Source organism: Pipistrellus kuhlii, unplaced genomic scaffold (assembly GCF_014108245.1).
Source record: "Pipistrellus kuhlii isolate mPipKuh1 unplaced genomic scaffold, mPipKuh1.p scaffold_m20_p_13, whole genome shotgun sequence".
Lineage (NCBI taxonomy): Eukaryota > Metazoa > Chordata > Mammalia > Chiroptera > Vespertilionidae > Pipistrellus > Pipistrellus kuhlii.
Window position 1 is genome coordinate 35,685,580 of NW_023425438.1, and position 21,725 is coordinate 35,707,304.

Sequence of the window (21,725 nt, forward strand, 5' to 3'; positions counted from 1 at the left end):
GACAAAGTTATGTTTTAGAAAGAAAGCTTTAGGAACAATGTGAAGGATGGATTGAAGAAAAGATAAGTATAAAAAACTATCATAATCAAATGAGGGCCTAAATTAGAGTCTAAACATTAAGAAGAGAGAGGAAAAACTGAAAACCACAGAGGATAAGCAGGGGTAATCCACTGGATTTGGTGACAAAGGAGATGTTAAGAGGAAAGGAGAGGAATCTAGAATGACTTTTTCAGGTAAGTTTAAGTCATTGATTTATTTTGATCTTTAAAAAAGTTAATTGAGTTTCCTTTTATGTGGCATTTGTATACTGATTTCTTTGAGATTTACTTAATAACTTGCTAAATATACTTGCTTGGAGTTATTTGATTTTTTTTTAAATGTTTTGATCCTTACAATTATTATTTCCATGTAATATCCTTTATTTTCTAACTTTAGTCCTGTTTTGGTTTTGTGCTATTAATAAATCCACTTTCTGCATTATCTTTATGGCTTAACTATTTAACCTAATAATATACTTGCATGAATATATTTTAGAAATTTGAGTAAACAGTGATAGTCTTTTTCACATATATTGAATAAATTTTGCTTGAAATCTTTTGTATAAACATTTTATTTATTTATTTTTTTAAAAAATATATTTTATTGATTTTTTACAGAGAGGAAGAGAGAGGGATACAGAGTTAGAAACATCGATGAGAGAGAATCATCGATCAGCTGCCTCCTCTACACCCCCTACCGGGGATGTGCCCGCAACCCATGTACATGCCCTTGACCGGAATCAAACCCGGGACCTTTCAGTCCCCAAGCCGACGCTCTATCCATTGAGCCAAACCGGTCTCGGCCGTATAAACATTTTAAATTAAAATTTCAATGTAAGCTTAAAACAAAAATGTGTTTGGTTTAGGTACATCTCTTAGATATTGATAAGTGTTTTAAACTTTAATAAACACTTTCTGATGATTTATAGTTTACTTGCTTAGGTCTGTGTAAAGAGATTTTAATTTAAAAAGAACTGGTAAAACAGAATGTTTAAATTTGCAAAGGTCCCTGAAAGGGAAGAATTGAAAGAGAATAATATTCATCTCTGCCTACTCCTTTACCCCCTCTTCCACATTTAATTCCAAGTATTTAGTTGAATACTTGCTGGATTTTTTTTTTCCAATATTTTTACTGGACTTACTGCTGCACTTAATAAGTTTCTTTCTTTCTTCCTTTAAAAAAACCCACTTTTTAATATGTAAAAGTACATGTTTCAGAGCTAATTTTTCCCACATGAAATGGGCCTTTCCACTGCTTATTTATATTTACAGGATGGTTTAATACAGCAGTGTGGTGAGACAATGAAGGAAACAATTAATGTGAAAACTGTATGTGGCTATTACACATCAGCAGGGACCTATGGATTAGATTCTGTAAAGAAAAAGTGAGTTACCCTTTTTGTTTTTTCCTTCCATTCCACTTGTGGGAATTTGGCTGCTTTGGTTTCCTAAGAGAATGTGTAGTGTGACAAAGAAAGAAAGAAAGGAAAAAAAAATAGAAGAATAGAACTTTATTTAAAAAGTTCCTTTTTACATTTGGACAGATTAGTAAATTTCTCAAAAGTGTTGTCTTTGTAAGTGACCATGGGTGGGTTACTAGTATACCTGCTTATAAAAACTATGGTCACTCTTTACAGTATGGTCATAGTAGATCTTCTATAAAATCTTTCAAATAGTAGACATACTGGACATCATATCAGTGCAACTACTGACAATGTTTTTAACTCTTGAAAATTTCCGTACCTATTTTCAAATTATAAAGAAGTAATGGAAGTATGTAAGTCCTTTCATAAACCATTTAACACAAACTTGAAATGAGGTTTTCTTAAGTTGAAATATTCTTATTAATATAAAGGGAATATTCCCTTAATAATTGCTGACAAAAATAATACTAAATTCTCAATTTTAAATTAAAAATTTTGAGCATGTAGAAAGACTAATATTCTGTTTTTATTTTAACTGTAAGTCATACTTAGTAAATCATCAATCCATGATATACAGTGTAATAATTCCTTATTTAATTTCAGGTGTCTTGAATGGCTTCTAAACAATTTAATGACTCATCAGAATGTTGAACTTTTTAAAGAACTGAGGTATTTGAATTTTAAATAACTTTGTAATCATTCTAAATATTGTTTTACATTTTCCAAAGTATGCAAGACATTTTTGTATAAAACAAAAATATATTACTGCCGTAACTGGTTTGGCTCAGTGGATAGAGCGTTGACCTGTGGACTAAAGGGTCCCAGGTTCGATTTCGGTCAAGGGCATGTACCTTGGTTGCAGGCACATCCCCAGTAGGGGGTGTGCGAGAGGCAGCTGATCGTTGTTTCTAACTCTCTATCCCTCTCTCTTCCTCTCTGTAAAAACTCAATAAAATATATATATATATATATATATATATATATATACACACACACACACACACACACACACACATATTACTTATGAAAAAGTAAATTTTTATTTTAAAAAAATATATATTTTATTGATTTTTTACAGAGAGGAAGGGAGAGAGATAGAGAGCCAGAAACGTCGATGAGAGAGAAACATCGACCAGCCACCTCTTGCATACCCCTCATCGGGGATATGCCTGCAACCAATGTACATGCCCTTGACCGGAATCGAACCCGGGACCTTTCAGTCCACAGACCAACGCTCTACCACTGAGCCAAACCGGTTTCGGTTGAAAAAGTAAATTTTTAAAAATAAATATATTTTTATTTCAGAGAGGATTGAGGCGGGGGGGGGGGGGGGGGGGGGAGGGGGGGGGAGGGGGAAATCAAAATATCAAATATATGAGAAAATCATTGGGCTGCATCTTGCATGACCACCTCCACCAGGGCGTATGCCTTGACGGGGAATTGAACCATGATCTTCTGGTTAATAAGTCAATGCTCAACCACTGAGCCATGCTGCCTAGGTAAAAAAAAGTAAACAATTTAACAAAAGGTATTTTGACTGTATCTATGAACTAATGAAATGCTACACAAATTATAAATAATACTAGAGGCCCGGTGCACAAAAATCATGCACTGGAGGGGGGTGGTCCCCTCAGCCCAGCCTGTGCCCTCTCACAGTCCAGGACCCCTGCTAGCTTAGGCCCAATCCCCTAAGCCAGCAGTCAGATATTCCTCTCACACTGGGGCTCTTACAGTCCGGGACCCCTCTCAGTGGAGTTGGGAGAGGCTCCCACCACTGCTGCTGCGCTCGTCAGCCACGAGCCCAGCTTCTGGCTGAGTGGCACTCCCACTGTGGGAACACACTGACCACCAGGAGGCAGCTCCTGCATTGAGCGTTTGCCCCCTGGTGGTCAGTGCGCATCATAGCGACCAATTGTTCTGCTGGTCATTCTATTTGCACATTAGGGTTTTATTATATAGGACTAGAGACCCGGTGCACGAAATTTGTGCAAGAGGTGTGTGTGTCCCTCAGCCCAGCCTGCACCCTCTCCAATCTGGGACCCCGAGGGATGTCTGACTGCCTGGATCGGGCCTAACTGAGCAGTCAGACATCCCTCTCACAATCCAGGACTGCTGACTCCCAACTGCTCGCCTGCTTGCCTTCCTGATTGCCCCTAACTGCTTCTGCCTACCAGCCTGATCACACTCTAACCACTCCCCTGCCAGGCTGTGGTGGTTTATAGGCCAGCCATCCTCCCCAGCAACCCAAGCAGAGGCCCTGGTATCTGGGATTTATTTATCTTCTATAATTGAAATTTTGTAGCTTTAAGCAGAGGCCAAGGCAGGCCAGGGCAGGCAGAAAGCTTGTCTTCCTCCATCGCCAAGTGCAACTCAAACCTCCTCCTTTCTCCAGCTCTGGTGCTGCTGCCATTTTTGTTGGGATTTATTTATCTTCTATAATTGAAACTGTAGCCTTGAGCTGAGGCCAAGGCAGGCCAGAGTAGATGGAAAGCTTGGCTTCCTCCATTGCCCGGGGCAACTCAAGCCTGCTCTCTCTGTGGCTGCAGCCATCTTGGTTGGGTTGATTTGCATACTCTCTTCTGATTAGCTGGAGGGTGTAGTGGAGGCAAGGTCAATAATATGTATTATGTTGACTTGTTTAACCAATTTTAATGAAAAAATTCATTGCTGCTATAAAATTATAGGAAAATCTTTAAGTGTTACCTCACTTTCATTGTGCTCTTAGAGAACCTACAAGGTTATTTTTAAAATCATCTTTAGCCCTGGCTGGTATGGCCCAGGGTGTTGTCCTGTGCACCAAAAGGTTGCTGGTTTGATTCCCAGTCAGGGCACATGCCTGGGTTTTGGACTCAATCCATGGTGGGGAACATTTAAGAGGCAGCCAATCGATGTTCTGCACATCAGTGTTTCTTTTTTTAAAAACATATTGATTTTTTACAGAGAGGAAGGGAGAGAGATAGAGAGTGGACAATACAGAGATGATTATGTCATGGCTCTGCCCCCAAGAAGCTTATTTGTAGTAATGGGGGAATCTGAGAAATTCAGGGTGGGAATAATCTTTTAGAGACCAGTAGGCTTTTTAGTCTTGCATTTCAGGCTTGCATTTTCTTTACACTCCAATGGAAATGTACAAAACCAATAACTTATTGCTGCATAGCTTTCTGGAATGTCAATTTTACTGATTTGGGGTGGGGAGAGGGGTAGGAAGCATAGAGAGACCTAAGAGATAAACATTTTTATGCATTAAATACAGTATGGAGTAGAGAATTCCAATTTCTTTGAACTTTCAAGATAAAATACAAGAATTAATGTAAATGTTACTTTTATGGCTAGACCACCTTCTGAATTCTTGGATCCTTTCCTTTTCTCTACCCTTCAATACTTTAGTAGAAAGAATTATTCTACCCCCAAAAAAGTAAATAAATAAAAATCATCACCTAGTGATATCATGGCATAAACAAAGCTCTGCAGTATGTTTGGTTTGAAAATCATTAGAAACACTATTTTTTTCTATCATAATCTCTCATTGAGCTTTTTTAAAAGTAAGATAAATCACAGGGACTATCTTAAAAACTCAAATGCTCTTTTTCTGACTTGAAGGAAAGAAAAAGGAAAAGAAGGAAAGCAACTGGTCATATTATTTTTTATCTAAATTTAAGTTAACATATGTTTCTTTCTTTTTTGATGTTGTTGTTTTTGGTAATCCTCACCTGAAGATATTTTTTCCATTGCTTTTCAGAAAGAGGAAGGGAGGGAGGAAAACATTGATTGGTTGTCTCCTCAGGCTTCCCTTTTTTTTGGGGGGGGGGGGGGAGAAACGAGGGAATGGAGGGAGTAAATCCAAAACCCAAGTACATGCCCTGACCCCTAAGTAATGGGCTGATGCTCTAACCACTTAGATACACAGGCCAGGGCAAACCGACACACATTTCGTGATCTTACTCCCATAAACAATAAAAGCATTGTTTTATGACTAAGCAGTTCTCTTAAGCCTAATTTAAAGGTTACTTTGGAGATCTGTTTCATTTTATTTTGACAAATGTCTTTTTTTAAACATTAAATGGGAGGAAAGGAAAAAGAGGAAGGCTGCTACTTTATTAGAGCATACTAAACGTTATCTTATTGGGACCTTGCTTTAACCGAATTAATTAGCAGATCAGAACTCTTTTCGTTTTCCTGTTAGTATTATCCCTGTGTTCAAATGGATTGTTTTCTGCCAAAGATTCTTTGTCTTGGGCTAAAAGACTGGTTTAATTTTTAATTGCACATTTTCTTTTGTGCATTGTTTTCATTTCCACCAGCCTCTCTTAGCCTGTGCATGAAGATGACTCACTACCTCTGTTTTATCTTTTCTAGTATAAATGTCATGAAACTGCTTATTGGTTCATCTAACTTATTTGTGATGCAAGTGGAAATGGATGTGTACACAGCTCTTAAAAAGGTATTGATGTAATATAATGTGTGTGGGCTATTACCTCGGCATTGATGATAATAGTGAAATATTGGTAACAGATAGTGTCCAGTGATAGGGAATAGTTATAAATTTAAGAAAAATAAAGTAAATATGGGAAAATGTTAAGAAGTCTTTGTGTTTAGGGATTTGGTGCCACGATGAGTGATTTTAATTTGGTCTTCCTACTTTCTCTCCTAGGAATACATTTCTGTTTTTTCCCAGAATTTTTCAACAACTAATAGGTTATTGTTATGCTATTTACATAATCAGAAATGTTAAATGTTTTACAGTTGACTCTTGAACATTTCAGGGGTTAGGGGTACTGAATTTAATCTCCTCTTACCCCCAACCCCAAGTTCTTGACTCCCCAAGAATTTAGCTACTCATAACTACTAATAACCTATTATCGGCCTCACTGATTAACACATATTTGGTGTGTTATATGTATTCTGTGTTCTTACAATAAAGTAAGCTAGACAATAAAATGTTATAAAGAAAATCAAAGGGAAAAGAAAATACATTTATAGTATTTCTTGAAGAAAACACACAAGTAAGTGGACCTGAACAGAAAAAAACCTGTATTGTATATGGTTTTCAGAAATGTTTTCAAGTTGAGGTTTAAGTGAAGTAATAAATATAATGAAATCTTCACACATGCTTTTCTAGAAAACATTGAAATTCTTCTCTTAAAGACCTTGTTTGCATTCAGGCGTATGTTTCATCCCATCCTTTTCAAAGGTTTCAACATTTTAAATGTAATTTTATTTTCACCACTCTCTTAAGAGACAGATTTTTTTTGTAATTAATAAATATTATTTTTATTATTCTTGTTCTATACATACTAAGACTTAGAATACTTACAGTTACTAAGTGGTAGCCTTGAGTCAGAACCCAGGTATTAAGAGTCCCAATCCATTGCTTTTCTCACTGCATCATTTTGTCCCCACCATGGAGTCTATATTTAACAAGATTGTGAAATCTAGGAATGCAACACCTTCTAGTTATATCATTGTGGTTGTTTTTATGGTAGGATGTTATTCCTATTTTTCTTCAAGAAATTTGAGCCGAGCTGAGGCCGGTTTGGCTCAGTGGTAGAGCGTCGGTCTGCAGACTGAAGGGTCCCGGGTTCGATTCTGGTCAAGGGCGTGTGCATTGGTTGTGGGCACGTCCCTGGTGGGGGTTGTGCAAGAGGCAGCTGGTCGATGATTTCTGTCATTGACGTTTCTGGCTCTCTATCTCTCTCCCTTCCTCTCTGTAATAAATAAATAAAATATATTTAAAAAAAGAAGAAAAAAAAAGAAATTTGAGCCGAAACCGATTTGGCTCAGTGGATAGAGCGTCGGCCTGCGGACTAAAGGGTCCCAGGTTCTATTCCGGTCAAGGGCATGTACCTTGGTTGTGGGCACATTCCCAGTAAGAAGTGTGCAGGAGGCATCTGATCGATGATTCTCTTTCATCGATGTTTCTAACCCTCTCTCTTCCTCTCTGTAAAAAAAATCAATAAAATATATTTTAAAATAAAGAAAGAAAAAGAAAAAACTTAAAAAAAAGAAGAAATTTTAGTAATGGGGTTATCTAATCATTAAAGGAATGGTAGATCATTTCTAGAAGAGTAGCAGCTCATTTCTATTGCTAAGCCTCCGGCAGCATTCATACTTTCCTGTTATAACTGCTGTTAGGCCAATAATGATAAATGTTTACTGTGTGCTAAGCACTGTTCAAAGTGTGCTACACATACTGATTTTTTTAATGTTCTATGAGGTAGACATATTAAGCTCATTAAACAATTGAAGAAATTAAGGCCCAGAGAAATTAAGTAATTTGCCCAGCTATTAGTTAGTAGGGTCAGGATTTAAAAGTCCATGCTCTTTTCTGTACTGCATACTGTCTCAACAGCGATAAGGTAATAAGAAACTCCTTTTTCCCTTGTTTAATTTCTCACATTTATAATTTCACATAGTATGTGGTGGAATCGAGTTAATTGATCAGTAGAATAAATTAGTTTAAAATTGGTATAAATTTGGTAATGTAATGTAATATATATTAAACCTTTACCTTTTTAATAGTAAAACTACAATGTATTTGAGATCATAAATACTTTAAAGAATTAGTTTATTCTCTTTTTAAAAATGTATTTTTATTGATATCAGAGAGGGAAAGAGATAGAAACATTAATGATGAGAATCATCGATTGGCTATCTCCTGCACACCTCACACTGGTATTTGAGCCCACAACCCAGACATTGCCCTGACCGCGAGAATCAAACCATGACCTCCTGGTTCATAGTTTGATGCTCAACCACAGAGCCATGCCGAGTGGGGAAGAATTAATTTATTCTTTATTGCACACTCACCTAGTTTTTATTATTGGACAATGATTAATGCCATGATTAATTTAAAGCTTGTAAGCATGCCATGTAATAGTTCTACTTCTTTCAGTTGCTTGTAATGAAAATTAAATTTTTTAGCATTATGTTTAAAGGGGAAGCAGTTTAAAAATTGTAAAAATCATAATATGTTTAAGTTTTTGTCAATTTTTTATTTACTTTTTTAACCTAGTGGATGTTCCTTCAACTTGTGCCTTCTTGGAATGGATCTTTAAAACAGCTTCTGACTGAAACAGATGTCTGGTTTTCTAAGAGGAAAAAAGGTATACCTGAAATTTTTATTAAAAGCTTGTTTTTATAATTGAAATTTATTAAAATCATTATAGACATAGAAAATTTTAGTGCTGGAGAGCACCTTAGCAATTATCTAATTCAACCCTTCATTTCCACTGAGAAAATTGAGGCTGGATAAGGAAAATGCCTTGCTTAGCAGTAACTGAATTATTACTCTTTAAACCATGTTTTGAGCTCCCAAAACTACTGTTTTAAAATTTATCTTTTGTTTGATCGTATTGAGTTTTCCCTACAAATTAAACCTGTGTATTAGAAAACAATTCTTCACTTGGGGGGGGCCCACAGATAGGCTTCTGTGTATCACTAACCTCTGAAAGTGGATGCAAAATTGTGTGTGTGTGTGGTATTTTGGGGGGGGGGGAAGAATTTCCATAATTTTCATCAGATTCCCAAGGAAAGTTGACCTGAAATTGGTTAAGATCAACTGCCATAAGATCTTCCTTATCTGGACAGAGATAGAGCACGTAATATATTTATTTTACTTTACTAAAATAGATACACGTTAAAAATTTAATGGCCCTCAGGTAAGGAAGTACATAACTTAATAATCCTTAGTTCATGATTTTCTTAGTTTACTGTCATTTTTTGTCTGTGCCTGGCCCCATTTTTTGTTTATCTATACCAGTGGTCAGCAAACTGTGGCTCTGTTGACTAATGAGTTTGCCGACCACTGATCTATATTAATTAAAGGGCAATATGCTAATTAGATCGGATGTCTTCTGGACAAAGCCATGGTGGCAGGACAGAGGTAGAGGCAGAGGCGGTTAGGGGCAATCAGGCTGGCAGGGGAGAGCAATTAAGAGGGATCAGGCTGGGAGGGGAGAGCAGTTAGGGATTAGGCCAGGAGGGGAGAGCAGTTAAGGGGATCAGGCCAGCAAGCAGGTGAACAGTTAGGAGCCGGCAGTCCCGGATTAGGAGAGGGATGTCCAACTGATGATAGATGTCCCCCCTGTGTCATCACCTGGCATAAGCTACAATGCAATCTGCAGATGGCTGCTATTTGTGCTGGACTTGGAAGTGCCCAGGAGAAACCAAGCTGTGAACCAAGGCTGGCTGCCACTAGTGCTGGGCCTGAGACCACTTAGCAGGAGCTAAGTGGCACACTATGGCCAGATGCTGCTTGTTTTAGAGATTTTTAGGAAGTCCAAAGCATGAGCTAAGACAGGCCTTTTGTATGGAAAAGCCACTGGAAACAATTTTGGGGCCTGCAAGTTGGATGCATTGGGGTCTCAGGGAATCAGCAGGGTGAGGCTAACAGAATTAGCCAGATTGATGGAGACTCAGTTATGGCACCTCCCTACTGGCTCTGGGGAAGGGAGAATACTTCTGTCTGGGAGAAAGCCACTCCTCTAGCTCTCACCCCAATGCCAGACAACTCGGTTTCTCCCTGTATGTCCTGGGTTTCCCAGTGCTGAAACTCAGAGCAAGTGAGACCAATTAAGTCCTTATTGGGCCCTTTAAGAGAAACACTTGAGACTCTAGCAGCCCTCTGTCTCACTCAGCCACAATCCAAGCTGGTTTTCACAATCAGAAGTTACAGAGACTTCTCGTGCTGGCATTGAAACCATGGTCAGGGGGCCTGGTATGGGGCTGGCACTCCTCCCTCTGCAGGGGTCCTCAAACTTTTTAAAGTGGGGGCCAGATCACGGTCCCTCAGAGAGCTGGAGGGCCGGACTATATGAACTACTAATTCCTACTGTAACACCTCGGCTGCACTCACTGCCAAAAAGCCTGGCGGGCCGGATCAGACTCCTCTGCGGGCCGCATGTGGCCCGCAGGCCATAGTTTGAAGACGCCTGCGTCTACAGGGAGCATCTCTGCATGCAAAGATATCTCCTGATTTTTATTCACCACTCATGAGTGTGGGGCAGCCCATTACACATCTCCGACCTTCCTACCAGTCTCGATGTGGCTTTTTCTTTATATCCTCAGTTGTAGGACTTCAGTTCAGCTGTATTTCAGGTGATTCTGAATGATAGTTGTTCTGTAGTTTATTCGTAAATTTAATGTGGTTGTGGAAGGATTTGAGTACAGCATTTACCTACTTTACCAGTTAAGCCATATACTTCTTACTTAAATTATTTTAACAATAAATACTATCCATGTGTACAGTAGCTACAGTGTTTTTGTATCTTATTTTATATTTGAACTAGAGGCCTGGTGCATGAAATTCATGCATGGGGGTGGGGGTGTGCCCCTCATCCCAGCCTGCACCCACCCTCTCCAATCTAGGACCCCTTGAGGGATGTCCGACTGTCTAGTAGGATTGGACCTAAACTCCCAACACACAAGATGGAGTGTGTGTGTGTGTGTGTGTGTGTGTGTGTCTCTCCAAACACCCATGACAACATTTAATAAAAACGTAAGTAAATTAATAGATTTGAAAAGAATGGCTATTTAACTTAAACTATCTTTTTTTTTTTTTTTTTGTAGATTTTGAAGGTATGGCTTTCCTTGAAACTGAGCAAGGAAAACCATTTGTATCAGTATTCAGATATTTAAGGTTACAGTATATCATCAGTGATTTGGCCTCTGCACGAATTATTGAACAAGATTCTCTAATACCTCCAGGTAAGAGAATATAATGAAATTATGATTTTAAGTAATATCTTTCTGATTATAATAATAATATATATCATAGAAAAGCATACTTAATAGAAATTATCCTTAATCCTAGTAAGATACACAGTTTTATACCAAAGCTGAATCCTAACATGCAGGTAATTTCCTGTGTTCACATCATATATTTTGGGTATTTTTCTATGTCATTAAATACTCCTCAGAATATTTAAGTGGTTATATATTTTTCTGTAATATAGGTGTTCTTTCATTTTATTAACTAGTACACTACTTTGCACCAGACTTTTTAAAATGGTTTTTGTAGTCTTTAAAGTTTATAACTCCTTTTTTCTATTAATACTCCATAAATTCGCTTATTTTCTTTTTTCCTTATTCTAATCTTAAATCTCTAATGTTACATATTAGAAAATGTAATATCTTTGCTAATTATAATTTAAAATTTTAAGACAATTACTTATTTAATATTCTCAACTAAATCTCTAGTGCTTGTATAAAATTCAGTTTAGTACTATATATACATCTAAGAAGCATAGAATAGACTTTCTGTTTTGAAGACTTATTTGTAAATTTGCAAACATTAGTAATAGATTTGTCTGAAAAATTATAACTATTTGATACCTCAGTTTTTAATATAGCTGTGTTTGTAGATTTAAATTGTTCTTGTAATCTGTATACTTATTTAAAAAGGTATTCAATGGAAAGCAAACCTAGAGTAACACTCTGATACATTTGAAAGTAATGTATTTTTATAAAATCACTAATAGGTTTACAGACATTGTTTTTCTATTAGTTTCATATAAGTCATTTTTATTTTATTTCTTTATTTTTAATGTTAAGGAGGCCCTTATTCAGATCAAGAGGCCTAGTGCATGAAATTCGTACATTTGGGGAAGGGGTCCCTCAGCCCAGATTGCAAGAGGGTTGCAGGCCAGGGTGAGAGACCCCACCAGTGCATGATTGGGGCCAGGGAGGGACGCAGGAGGCTGGCCAACCGGAAAGGGACCACTGGAGGGCTCCAGGGCATGTCCAGCCCATCTCTTGCTCAGTCCCACTGGCTGGATCCCAGTAGCAAGCTAATCTGTTTGGAGTGTCTGCCTCTGGTGGTCAGTGTACATCATAGCAAGCAGTTGAACAGCCTTGGCATATCATTAGCATATTACTCTTTAATTGGTTGAATGGATGACTTGACGCTTAGCATATTAGGCTTTTATTATATAGGATTATTGTGAGAAATGTAGAAACTATTTCAGCAAGGGAGAGAGATCAAACTCAACTCCCCATATGAATCATTTTCATAATATTATTGGGTCTAGTAATAATAATAATGTCGTTTTTTAACATTCATTTAAAATCTTGCTTGGTGTTGACTTGTATTGACATAACCTTCAAACACGTGGTATCTACAGAACGTGTGAAGTGCAATTAACAAGTTTTGCTTGAAAAAGTTTGTGTTTGGTTTGGTTTTTGTTGCAAAACTAGGGCTAAGAAGATGGCGGATGAAGAGCATATTCGGCACTGCATGCTTTACGAGTTCCAATTAGGAAGAAAAGCAAGTGAGGCTGCAAAAAACATCTGTAGTGCTCTTGGTCAAGATGCAGTTAGCGCCAGAAAATGCCAGCGTTGGTTTGAGAAATTTCGCGAGGGAAATTTTTCGTTAGATGACAAGAGTGGTCGAGGCCGTGTGTCCAATTTTGATCAAGAAGCTCTTCAAGCTCTTTTGGTGCAAAATCCTCAAATTACCCAACAAGAGCTTGCGACAACTTTAAATTGTTCACAAAAAACAATTTCCAATCAATTGCGTGCACTTGGCAAAGTCCAAAAGTTTGGAAAATGGGTTCCTCATGGAAGGGAGAGAGAGAGAGAGAGAGAGAGAGCTAGAAATGTCGATAAGAGAAACATCGACCAGCTGCCTCCTGCACACCCCCCACCGGGGTTGCACCCACAACCAAGGTACATGCCCTTGACCGGAATCGAACCTGGGACCTTTCAGTCCACAGACCGACGCTCTACCACTGAGCCAGGCGAGGCTGTGGGCCGCATTTTGCCCCATGGGGTCTCAGCAGCGTTGGCTGCGATTTGGTGAGATATCGCTCCAGGTGGTGGTGGAACCTGTGTCCCACTTGGGGGAAGTGAGGTGTTGCTTTGTTGGTGCCAGGTCCTCAGTGCCATTTCTTTGTAAATGGCCAGTGTGCATCACCGCAGCTCCTGCGTTGAGCATTTGATTACGACAACAGCCGTAATCAAAGAGTCACAATTTGCAGTTCGCTCCTCTCTCGTCAAAACCGTTTGCCGTTTTTAGAGCAAATTGTTACCGGAGATGAACAATGGGTGCTGTATGTTAATTTGAAAAGGCGGCCTCAATGGTTGGACAAAAATGAGGCTCCACAGCCCACGCCAAAACCTGACTTGCATGCGAAAAAAGTGATGTGTGTTTGGTGGAATTTTAAAGGAATTCTTCATTATGAACTTTTACCATCTAACCAAACCATTACAAGTGCAGTGTATAGTGCCCAATTGGAAAGGTTAGCCCAAGCTTTAAGAGAAAAAGAACCCGCGCTGATTAATCGTAAGGGCATAATTCTTCACCACGATAACGCACGACCGCATACTGCAAGAATCACTGCTGAAAAACTGTGCCAGTTGGAATGGGAAGTTCTCCCTCAACCTGCATATTCTCCTGATATTGCCCCTTCCGATTATCATTTGTTTCATTCTTTGCAAAACTTTCTTCTTGGAAAAAAATTTAATAATGAAGAATGCCTCAAAAATGCATTGACCGAATTTTTCGCATCAAAATCACAAGAATTTTACAACAGAGGGAGTAAAATGCTTCCTGAGCGTTGGGCACAAGTAGTAGAAAACAACGGCAACTATATTGTTGATTAAATTTTGTTGTATTGTTTAAATAAATTCGATTTAAAAGTATTAGAAAACGACATTAATTATTACTAGACCTAATAGTTTTAGAGAGCCAAGATGAGATGGTGTGTACTATATTTGCATCGTTGTGGGGTTTTTAGACACAGTTTCTCTGAAGATTATATTCTCTACTAGAAGCCCAGTGCATGGATGGGTTCTGGCCAGCCTGGCTGCAATTAGGGCGGATCGGGGCCAGGCCTATTGGGAGGAGGAGACGGTGGGAGGTTGGTGGGAGGTTGGCTGGCCGCCCGCCCCAATCAGGGTCAGGCCAGTTGTGGGGAGAGATCACAGGCAATTGGCCAGTGAGTCTCGCTCTGATTGGGATTGGGGGCCAATTAAGGGCAGGGCCAGCCATGGGGAGGAGCGTGGGCTGTGGGAGGTTGACTGGCTGGCCCTGCCCCTGACCGGGCCGGTTCTCTGGCCACAGTGTACATCATAGTGACTGGTCGTTCCAGTCATTATGGTGTTAAGTCAATTCAAGAGTTATGAGGAAAGATACCAATAAATCAGTACAAGTCATCTGGATACCTTTATTAGAGACTTATAAAGTGAAAATCCAGATTTTAACCACATTAGCGTTTCCCCCTTTTTTTAATTTTGGGTAGAGATTGAGAACGTAAAATATAGAAAAACTCTACTGGTCAGATAACTCCATTGGTTAGAGAGTCATCTGATTAGCCAAGGTTGTGAGTTCGATCCCCTAGTCAGGGTGCATACAAGAAACAATGAGTGAATAAATAAGTGGAACAACAAAGCAATTTTTTATCTCTCTCTAAAATCAATAGGTATAAAATTTTAAAGAAAAAGGAAAAAATTTTACATTATAAAAAAAATTCTTGTGGTTGAGAATAAATAAAAGCAGAAAAATATGGTGTTAAGTCAATTCTGCTTATATTTTTAATATAGCTATGTTTTTAATCTAAAATAATTTCAGTTTACACATATTGATTTGATGGGGGAAATTACGTTTATTAAAGGAAAATATCTGCAATTTTTATTCCATTTATAGGATTTAAATTGGAATTTTTATTTTTAAAAATAGTTACCTAAGTTTAATATGCTAGAATCATTTCTCTAGTGTGCATAATTCATCTGGTAATTTAAAGATGGCTTATTTTCTATTAATTAGTTATTTTTAGATTACAAAAGAACAATCCATTAGTTTTCTGTTAAAACTTTTGTAAAAACTGAAAATATTTCTTTAGGGTATGTTTCTCACAAATGAAAGTTATGAAAAGAAAACTATTAAATACAAGGATATACTTTTAGCTAAAGATTTAAGTTCTAATTTAAATGTATATAATCTAAATAGAATCTAACGTAAGGCAAAACAAAATAGCACCTACCACTTTAAAAATCATTAAGCCATATTATTATAACATATTTATAAAATATAAATCACCAGCTTTATTTATTGCTATTCTAAACTTGAATTTAGAAAAAGTAACAATTTTATCAAATTCTTAAAAATTTTAAATCCTTTCTATTTTTCCATGTTTCTAATATATTTATTCATTTTTACATTTTAGGATGGCTGTCTTCTGTGTATAAACAGCAGTGGCTTGCTATGCTCCGGGCAGAACAAGACAGTGATGTGGGGTAAGTATGTTACATTATATCATTTCTCATTAGAAAAAAACTGGCTAAAAACCAGTTTGGTTCAGTGGATAGAGCATCGGCCTGCGGACTGAAAGGTCCCAGGTTCGATTCCGGTCAAGGGCATGTACCTTGGTTGTGGGCACATCCCCAGTAGATAACAAGAGGCAGCTAATCGATGTTGCTCTCTCATTGATGTTTCTAACTCTCTATCCCTCTCTCTTCCTCTCTGTAAAAAATCAATAAAATATATTAAAAAAACAAACAAAACAAAACAAAAATTTTGGCTATATGAATTTAAGGGCATTCATTATATTGAAAAATCAGTAACCATATTGAAAAATCAAAAGCTATTAAAGTAGAACAAAGATCATGTAATCAGCTTTATTTCTTATCTTTCTACTGGAGGCCCGGAGCACAAGATTTATGCACTGCAGGGGGATGGGGGAAAGTAGCCTTCAGCCCAGCCTATGCCCTGTAACAGTTCGGAGCCCTCAGGGGCTGTTCAATTGACAGCTTAGGCCAGCTCCCCTCGGAGGTTCCCACCACTGCCACTGTGCTTGCCAGCCATGAGCCCAGCTTCTGACTGAGCAGTGCTTCCCCCGTGGGAGCGCACTGACCACCAGGGGGTAACTCTTGCATTGAGTGTCTGCTCCCTGGTGGTCAGTGAGCATCATAGTGACCGGTTGTTCCACCATTAGGAACAGAGACATCCCCCGAGAGGTCCTGTATTGTGAAAGGGCACAGGCCAGGCCGAGGGACCCCACCAGTGCATGATTGGGGCTGGGAGGGACTGTAGGAGGGCTCCAGGGCGTGTCCAGCCCATCTTGCTCAGACCCCAGCAGCAAGCTAACCTACCGGTCAGAGTGTCTACCCCCTGGTGGTCAGGGCACGTGATGGCAACTGGTCAGTCGACTGTCAGCCCCCTGGGCAGTTGAGTGGCCTTAGCATATGATTAGCATATTATGCTTTGATTAGTTGAATGGCTGACTGGACAACTGGATACTTAGCATGTTATTAGGCTTTTATTATATACGATAACATTATCAATCTTATAAATATTTTTCTGGTCAATTATAATGGAATGTTTGAATTGTCATTTGCTATATTAGTGAAATTGAGTATCTCATATACTTTGTTTCACCTAGTGATATATTACAATTTTCTTTCAACATATTAAAATATTACTTAGAATAATCCTATATAGTAAAAGCCTAATATGTTAAGTGTCCAGTCGACCATTCAACCAATCAAAGCATAATATGCTAATGATATGCTAAGGTTGCTCAACCACTTGCAATGACATGCACTGACACAAGAGGGCAGTCAACCAGTTGACCAGTTGCTATGATGTACACTGACCACCAGGGTGCAAACAGTTGACTGGTCGACGAGTCACTATGATATGTACTGACCACCAGGGAGAAGATGCTCCAACCAGTAGGTCAGCTTCCTGTGGGGTCTGGCTGAGCAGGACTGAGCAAGATGGGCCAGACACGCCTTGGAGTCCTCTCACAATCCCTCCCCAGCTAGCTAACCTCCCATGCCCCTCCCTGGCCCCGATCATGCACCGGTGAGGTCCCTCAGCCTGGCCTATGCCCGCTTGTAATCCAGGACTCCTCAGGGGATGTCATAGAGCCAGTTTCAGCCTAATTCCTCAGGCCAGGCCAATGGACCCCACTAGTGCACAAATTCGTGCACCAGGCCTCTAGTGCTTTCATAAGACATGATTTTTATGAAGAATTTTGAGTCTAAAGATAATTAACATCCTGTGGTAACAGATTGCCTTACCCAAAAGCATATGACCTTGTACATAAATATTTATGGGAAAGAAAACTGTCTCTTCTTTCAATTCATAGTCCTCTGTGGTTTACAAAAGTACTGCCACATTTATTACTTGATCTTTATACTAGTTGGTATGAGCAGAGTGATGAGACAATCCATGTGTGAGTATATAAAAGAGGTCTTAAGAACTTTAATATTTTTGCCCCGATCCCTTTTAGCCATTTTTTAAGATTTTTTTAAATTGATTTTTAGAGAGAGAGGAAGGGAAAGGGAGAGAAACATTGATATGAGGGTGAAACATCAGTGGGCTGCCTCCTGCATGCCCTCTACCAAGGATCGAGCCTGAAACCTGGACCTGTGCCCTGATCGGGAATCAAACTGGCAATCTTTTAGTGCGTGGACTTATGCCTTACCAGCTGAGCCACACTGGCCGGGGCTAACGCATTTTTATATACCAAAGGACCTCCTAAAATAATGGCCTTGTTATGTTTATATCCAGACGATGAGTATGTAAAAGTTTCATACGAATTTATTATAATGATTATGAGATTATCCAGAGTTCTTAGTTTTACTATATATCCCATTTTTTCCCAAATATATTCACAAAATACTTATCTTATACAAGCATAAGATTATTGAAACAGAAATAATAAAAACTAAAAAATGAAAGTTAATTCTCAAGAGGAATTCAGATTTGAAACATTTTGGTAATGGAGGAAATACTTTATAAATCATTCTATTTCTTTTGTATATTCAGTTTTTAACTGTTGGATGTTCTTTATTTTTTAAAGATTTTTCTTGTCTGTATATTTATTGAATTTAAAATAGAGTCTCATTGAAAGGATTGAACTAGAATAGTGGTTTTCTTGCTCTCAGAAGTATAGAATTAATTATATTGGCCCTCATGAAGCACTCTATCCACATATATTGAACATCTGCTCATTCTACAGGGCTATTAAAGTGAGGACCATATTTAATCAATGAATTCTTATTTTATCTGCACCACAAAACACTTATTTTTTAACAAGTTTTAAAACATTTATTTTTTAACTAGTAACAAGTACTTCTGTTCTTTTTAACTCACAATTCTTTTTCAATTATTACTTGTCTATTTCCTATGAGATTTCATGATTTATGTATATTTCTAGGCCTCAAGAAATCAATAAAGAAGAACTAGAGGCAAACAGCATGAGGTGTGGTAGAAAGCTTGCCAAAGATGGTGAAGTAAGTATTGGTTGTGACTTTTAATAATTCTCATACAAATTGCTCTACTTTCAGTGCAAAATTCATTTTTAGTTACAGTCAGACACCAGAAGAGTTTTTTTTGATAGTTTCTATAGCACGGTCTCCTGGACAAAAAGTTACATTCTCAGTGGTGATTGATTATTTGGCCTTGTATCAGTTGAATTTTTTGGGTCCAGAAAAAAGATTTAAGAAGAGGATCCCTGGGCAATACAAAAATTAAGATGTACCGCAAAATAAGCACCTATATGGCCGAGGCCAGTTTGGCTCAGTGGATGGAGCTTTGGCCTGCGGACTCAGGGGTCCCAGGTTCGATTCTGGTCATGGGCACATACGTTGGTTGCTGGACGCATCCCCAGTGTGCAGGAGGCAGCTGATCGATGTTTCTAACTCTCTCCCTCTCTGTGAAAAATCAGTGAAATGTATTTAATAAGTAAATAAATAAATAAGCACTTAAATGGAAACTGTTACATAGTTGAAAAAGTAATTCTATTTTATAATTACCATTAAAAACATTCAAACCATTTCATTGCTAGAATGAAGAATTACATTTTTCATTACCCCCAATATAAATGTATAAAACTGTTATGAATTAATCTGCTGCTGTGTCCAAAGATCCTATTTGCTATTTTATTTTTTGGTGTGTTTTTATTGTTGTTGTTAATCCTTGCCTGAAGATATTTTCCCCATTGATTTTTAAAGAGAGAGGAAGTAAAGGAGGAGAGAAAGAGACATGTGGATTTGGAAACACACATCTTATTGGTTGCCTCTCTCCCACATCCTGACCCAGGGCCAGGGATGGAGCCCCCAACCGAGGTACATACCCTTGACCAGAATCAAATCTTCAACCCGTCAGTCAGCTAGGGCTCTCTTTAAATTTTTTAAAAAGTGGATTCTGACTCATTAAATTTATTTTATGGTCCACTAAAGGGACTTAAACTACATTTTTTAAAACTCCACCTCTTCAAAATATCTATTTCAAGCATATCATTTTTAGACTTTACCTCCTATTATCTTTCTAGCTCTATCCCCTCTAGCACCTGACTTCAACAGCTTTTTTTTTTTTTTTAACACCATCGATTTTTAAAGAGATTGGAAGGGAGGAGTAGTGGGAGGGAGAGAGAATGAAACATACATCTATGTGAGAGAGGCACATTGATTGGTCTGCCTCCGCATACACCCAACAGGGGCTGGAAATTGAACCTGCAACCCAGCTACATGTCCTTCACTGGGAATCAAACCCAGGACCCTTGAGTATTCAGGCCAGTGCTCTTCCACTGAGCATACAGGCCCAGGACCCTTGGCTTGTATGCATAATGTCCCTCTTGTCAAACTCACCTGGCAAAACCCAATTCTTATTAAGTACCAACTTTCCATAAACTCCATACCTGCTCCCAAACAGATGAATATAACTAAAGAAAAACGCATGAATGTAACTAAAGAAAAATCCCAGCAGGGGTTTGTAACTAAATTTCAAGCACATCTTGAGTGTTGCATGGTGATCCTTCTTAAGTTTCCCAAGGGAATATGTCCTCATGAGCCACATGCTGCTCTTTGGCCCCTTAAGTGTGGCTCTTCCACAAAATACCATGTGCAGGCGAGCCCGCACGTATAGTGCAATTGAAACTTCGTGGCCCATGCACAGAAGTTGGTTTTCGGCTCTCAAATTTCAATCATTGTGCTGTTGATATTTGGCTCTGTTGACTAATGAGTTTCCCGACCACTGCCCTAGATACAGTGCCATTCCTCAGATAAGCCAAGCATGTTTTCCCCTACAAAGCTTTGTATTTAATGTTCTCTTTGACACTCTTTCCCCATATAGCTATCTAGTCCATTTCTTAGTTGACTCCGGCCTCCACTCACTTAGCATCTTCTTAGACTTTCTTTGACAACCTGTCTGAACCAGCAGGCTCCCCAACTGCAAGCCCCCCTCCCCTACCTTGTTCTCTTTCCTGACAGTTCTGTTCCCTTTTCTTCCATTCCACTTTAGTCTATATGCATTATTAATCTACTTCCACACAAACGTATTAAATATACATTCTATTAGGGCAGAAACTTATTTACTGCTACTTCTTCAATGCCTAGAGCACATAGTATGTACTCAGTAGATATTGGTGAACTATTAAATTAGTTGTTTACTGTTAGAGTGTCAGCTAAACACTTGAAGACCCTAACTTTATTTCACTGTACCACACCATCTTACTTAATAGCCCCTCATTATTAAACTGCAGGATAAACAAACTTGTGAACCTAATATGGTATTTAAAATTATTCAGTTGTGAGTGCTAGCTTCGGCAGCACATATACTAAAATTATTCAGTTGTGTATCTTTGATTACTTACGGAATTTTAAAGTAAGGTAGATCTTAATGGGCTCATACTATCTCCATTTAGACTCCTATACCCTTAATCTATACCTACTTAGAGTTGCAATGAAAAGCCACATTACATTTGACAGAATTACATCATGGAGATGTATAAAACAGATCACAAAGAGGTGATATTAGGAATGTACTTCAAGGAACAATTATCACAAAGGCTGCTTTGGGGCTTTGATATATACTCTATCTGTATGGTACGCCTTTATATGTATTCACAGGCATATGGAAAGCCTCAGAGAGAGGCACTGACAAAAAGTATGGACCCATGAGAGAAATATTTGGAATGAGTTAGAGAGAAAAAAACACACATTTTGAACTTCGACTTGCTAGTGTGACAAACTGAAGTAAATCTTTCTCTTTTGTGTTTCTTAGTACTGCTGGCGGTGGACAGGTTTTAACTTCGGCTTTGACCTGCTTGTAACTTACACCAATCGATTCATCATTTTCAAACGTAATACACTGAATCAGCCCTGTAGTGGATCTGTCAGTTTACAACCTCGAAGGAGCGTAGCATTTAGGTATGTTGAGATCGTCCCACCCTATTTCAACTCACTCCCCAAAAATATAAAAAATAAAATCAAACCTTGGTAATTTATACCGACAATAGAACTTTGATAAGATCCAAAT

The 21,725-nt window shown here is 38.4% G+C and overlaps 1 protein-coding gene across 2 annotated transcripts in view; it reads left to right on the top strand.

Annotated features, from left to right (window-relative positions):
• GMCL1 (germ cell-less 1, spermatogenesis associated) overlaps positions 1–21,725 on the top strand; it is a 40,075-nt gene that overhangs the window by 11,347 nt on the left and 7,003 nt on the right. The window contains exons 5-12 of one of the 2 annotated variants that reach the window (XM_036435622.2): positions 1,311–1,423; positions 2,066–2,131; positions 5,819–5,903; positions 8,475–8,565; positions 11,030–11,167; positions 15,625–15,694; positions 18,625–18,700; positions 21,471–21,616. In XM_036435622.2, coding sequence (XP_036291515.1) covers positions 1,311–1,423; positions 2,066–2,131; positions 5,819–5,903; positions 8,475–8,565; positions 11,030–11,167; positions 15,625–15,694; positions 18,625–18,700; positions 21,471–21,616 — 785 coding nt within the window. The remainder of the gene's footprint in view (positions 1–1,310; positions 1,424–2,065; positions 2,132–5,818; positions 5,904–8,474; positions 8,566–11,029; positions 11,168–15,624; positions 15,695–18,624; positions 18,701–21,470; positions 21,617–21,725) is intronic. The other variant, XM_036435623.2, reaches the window with a different exon arrangement.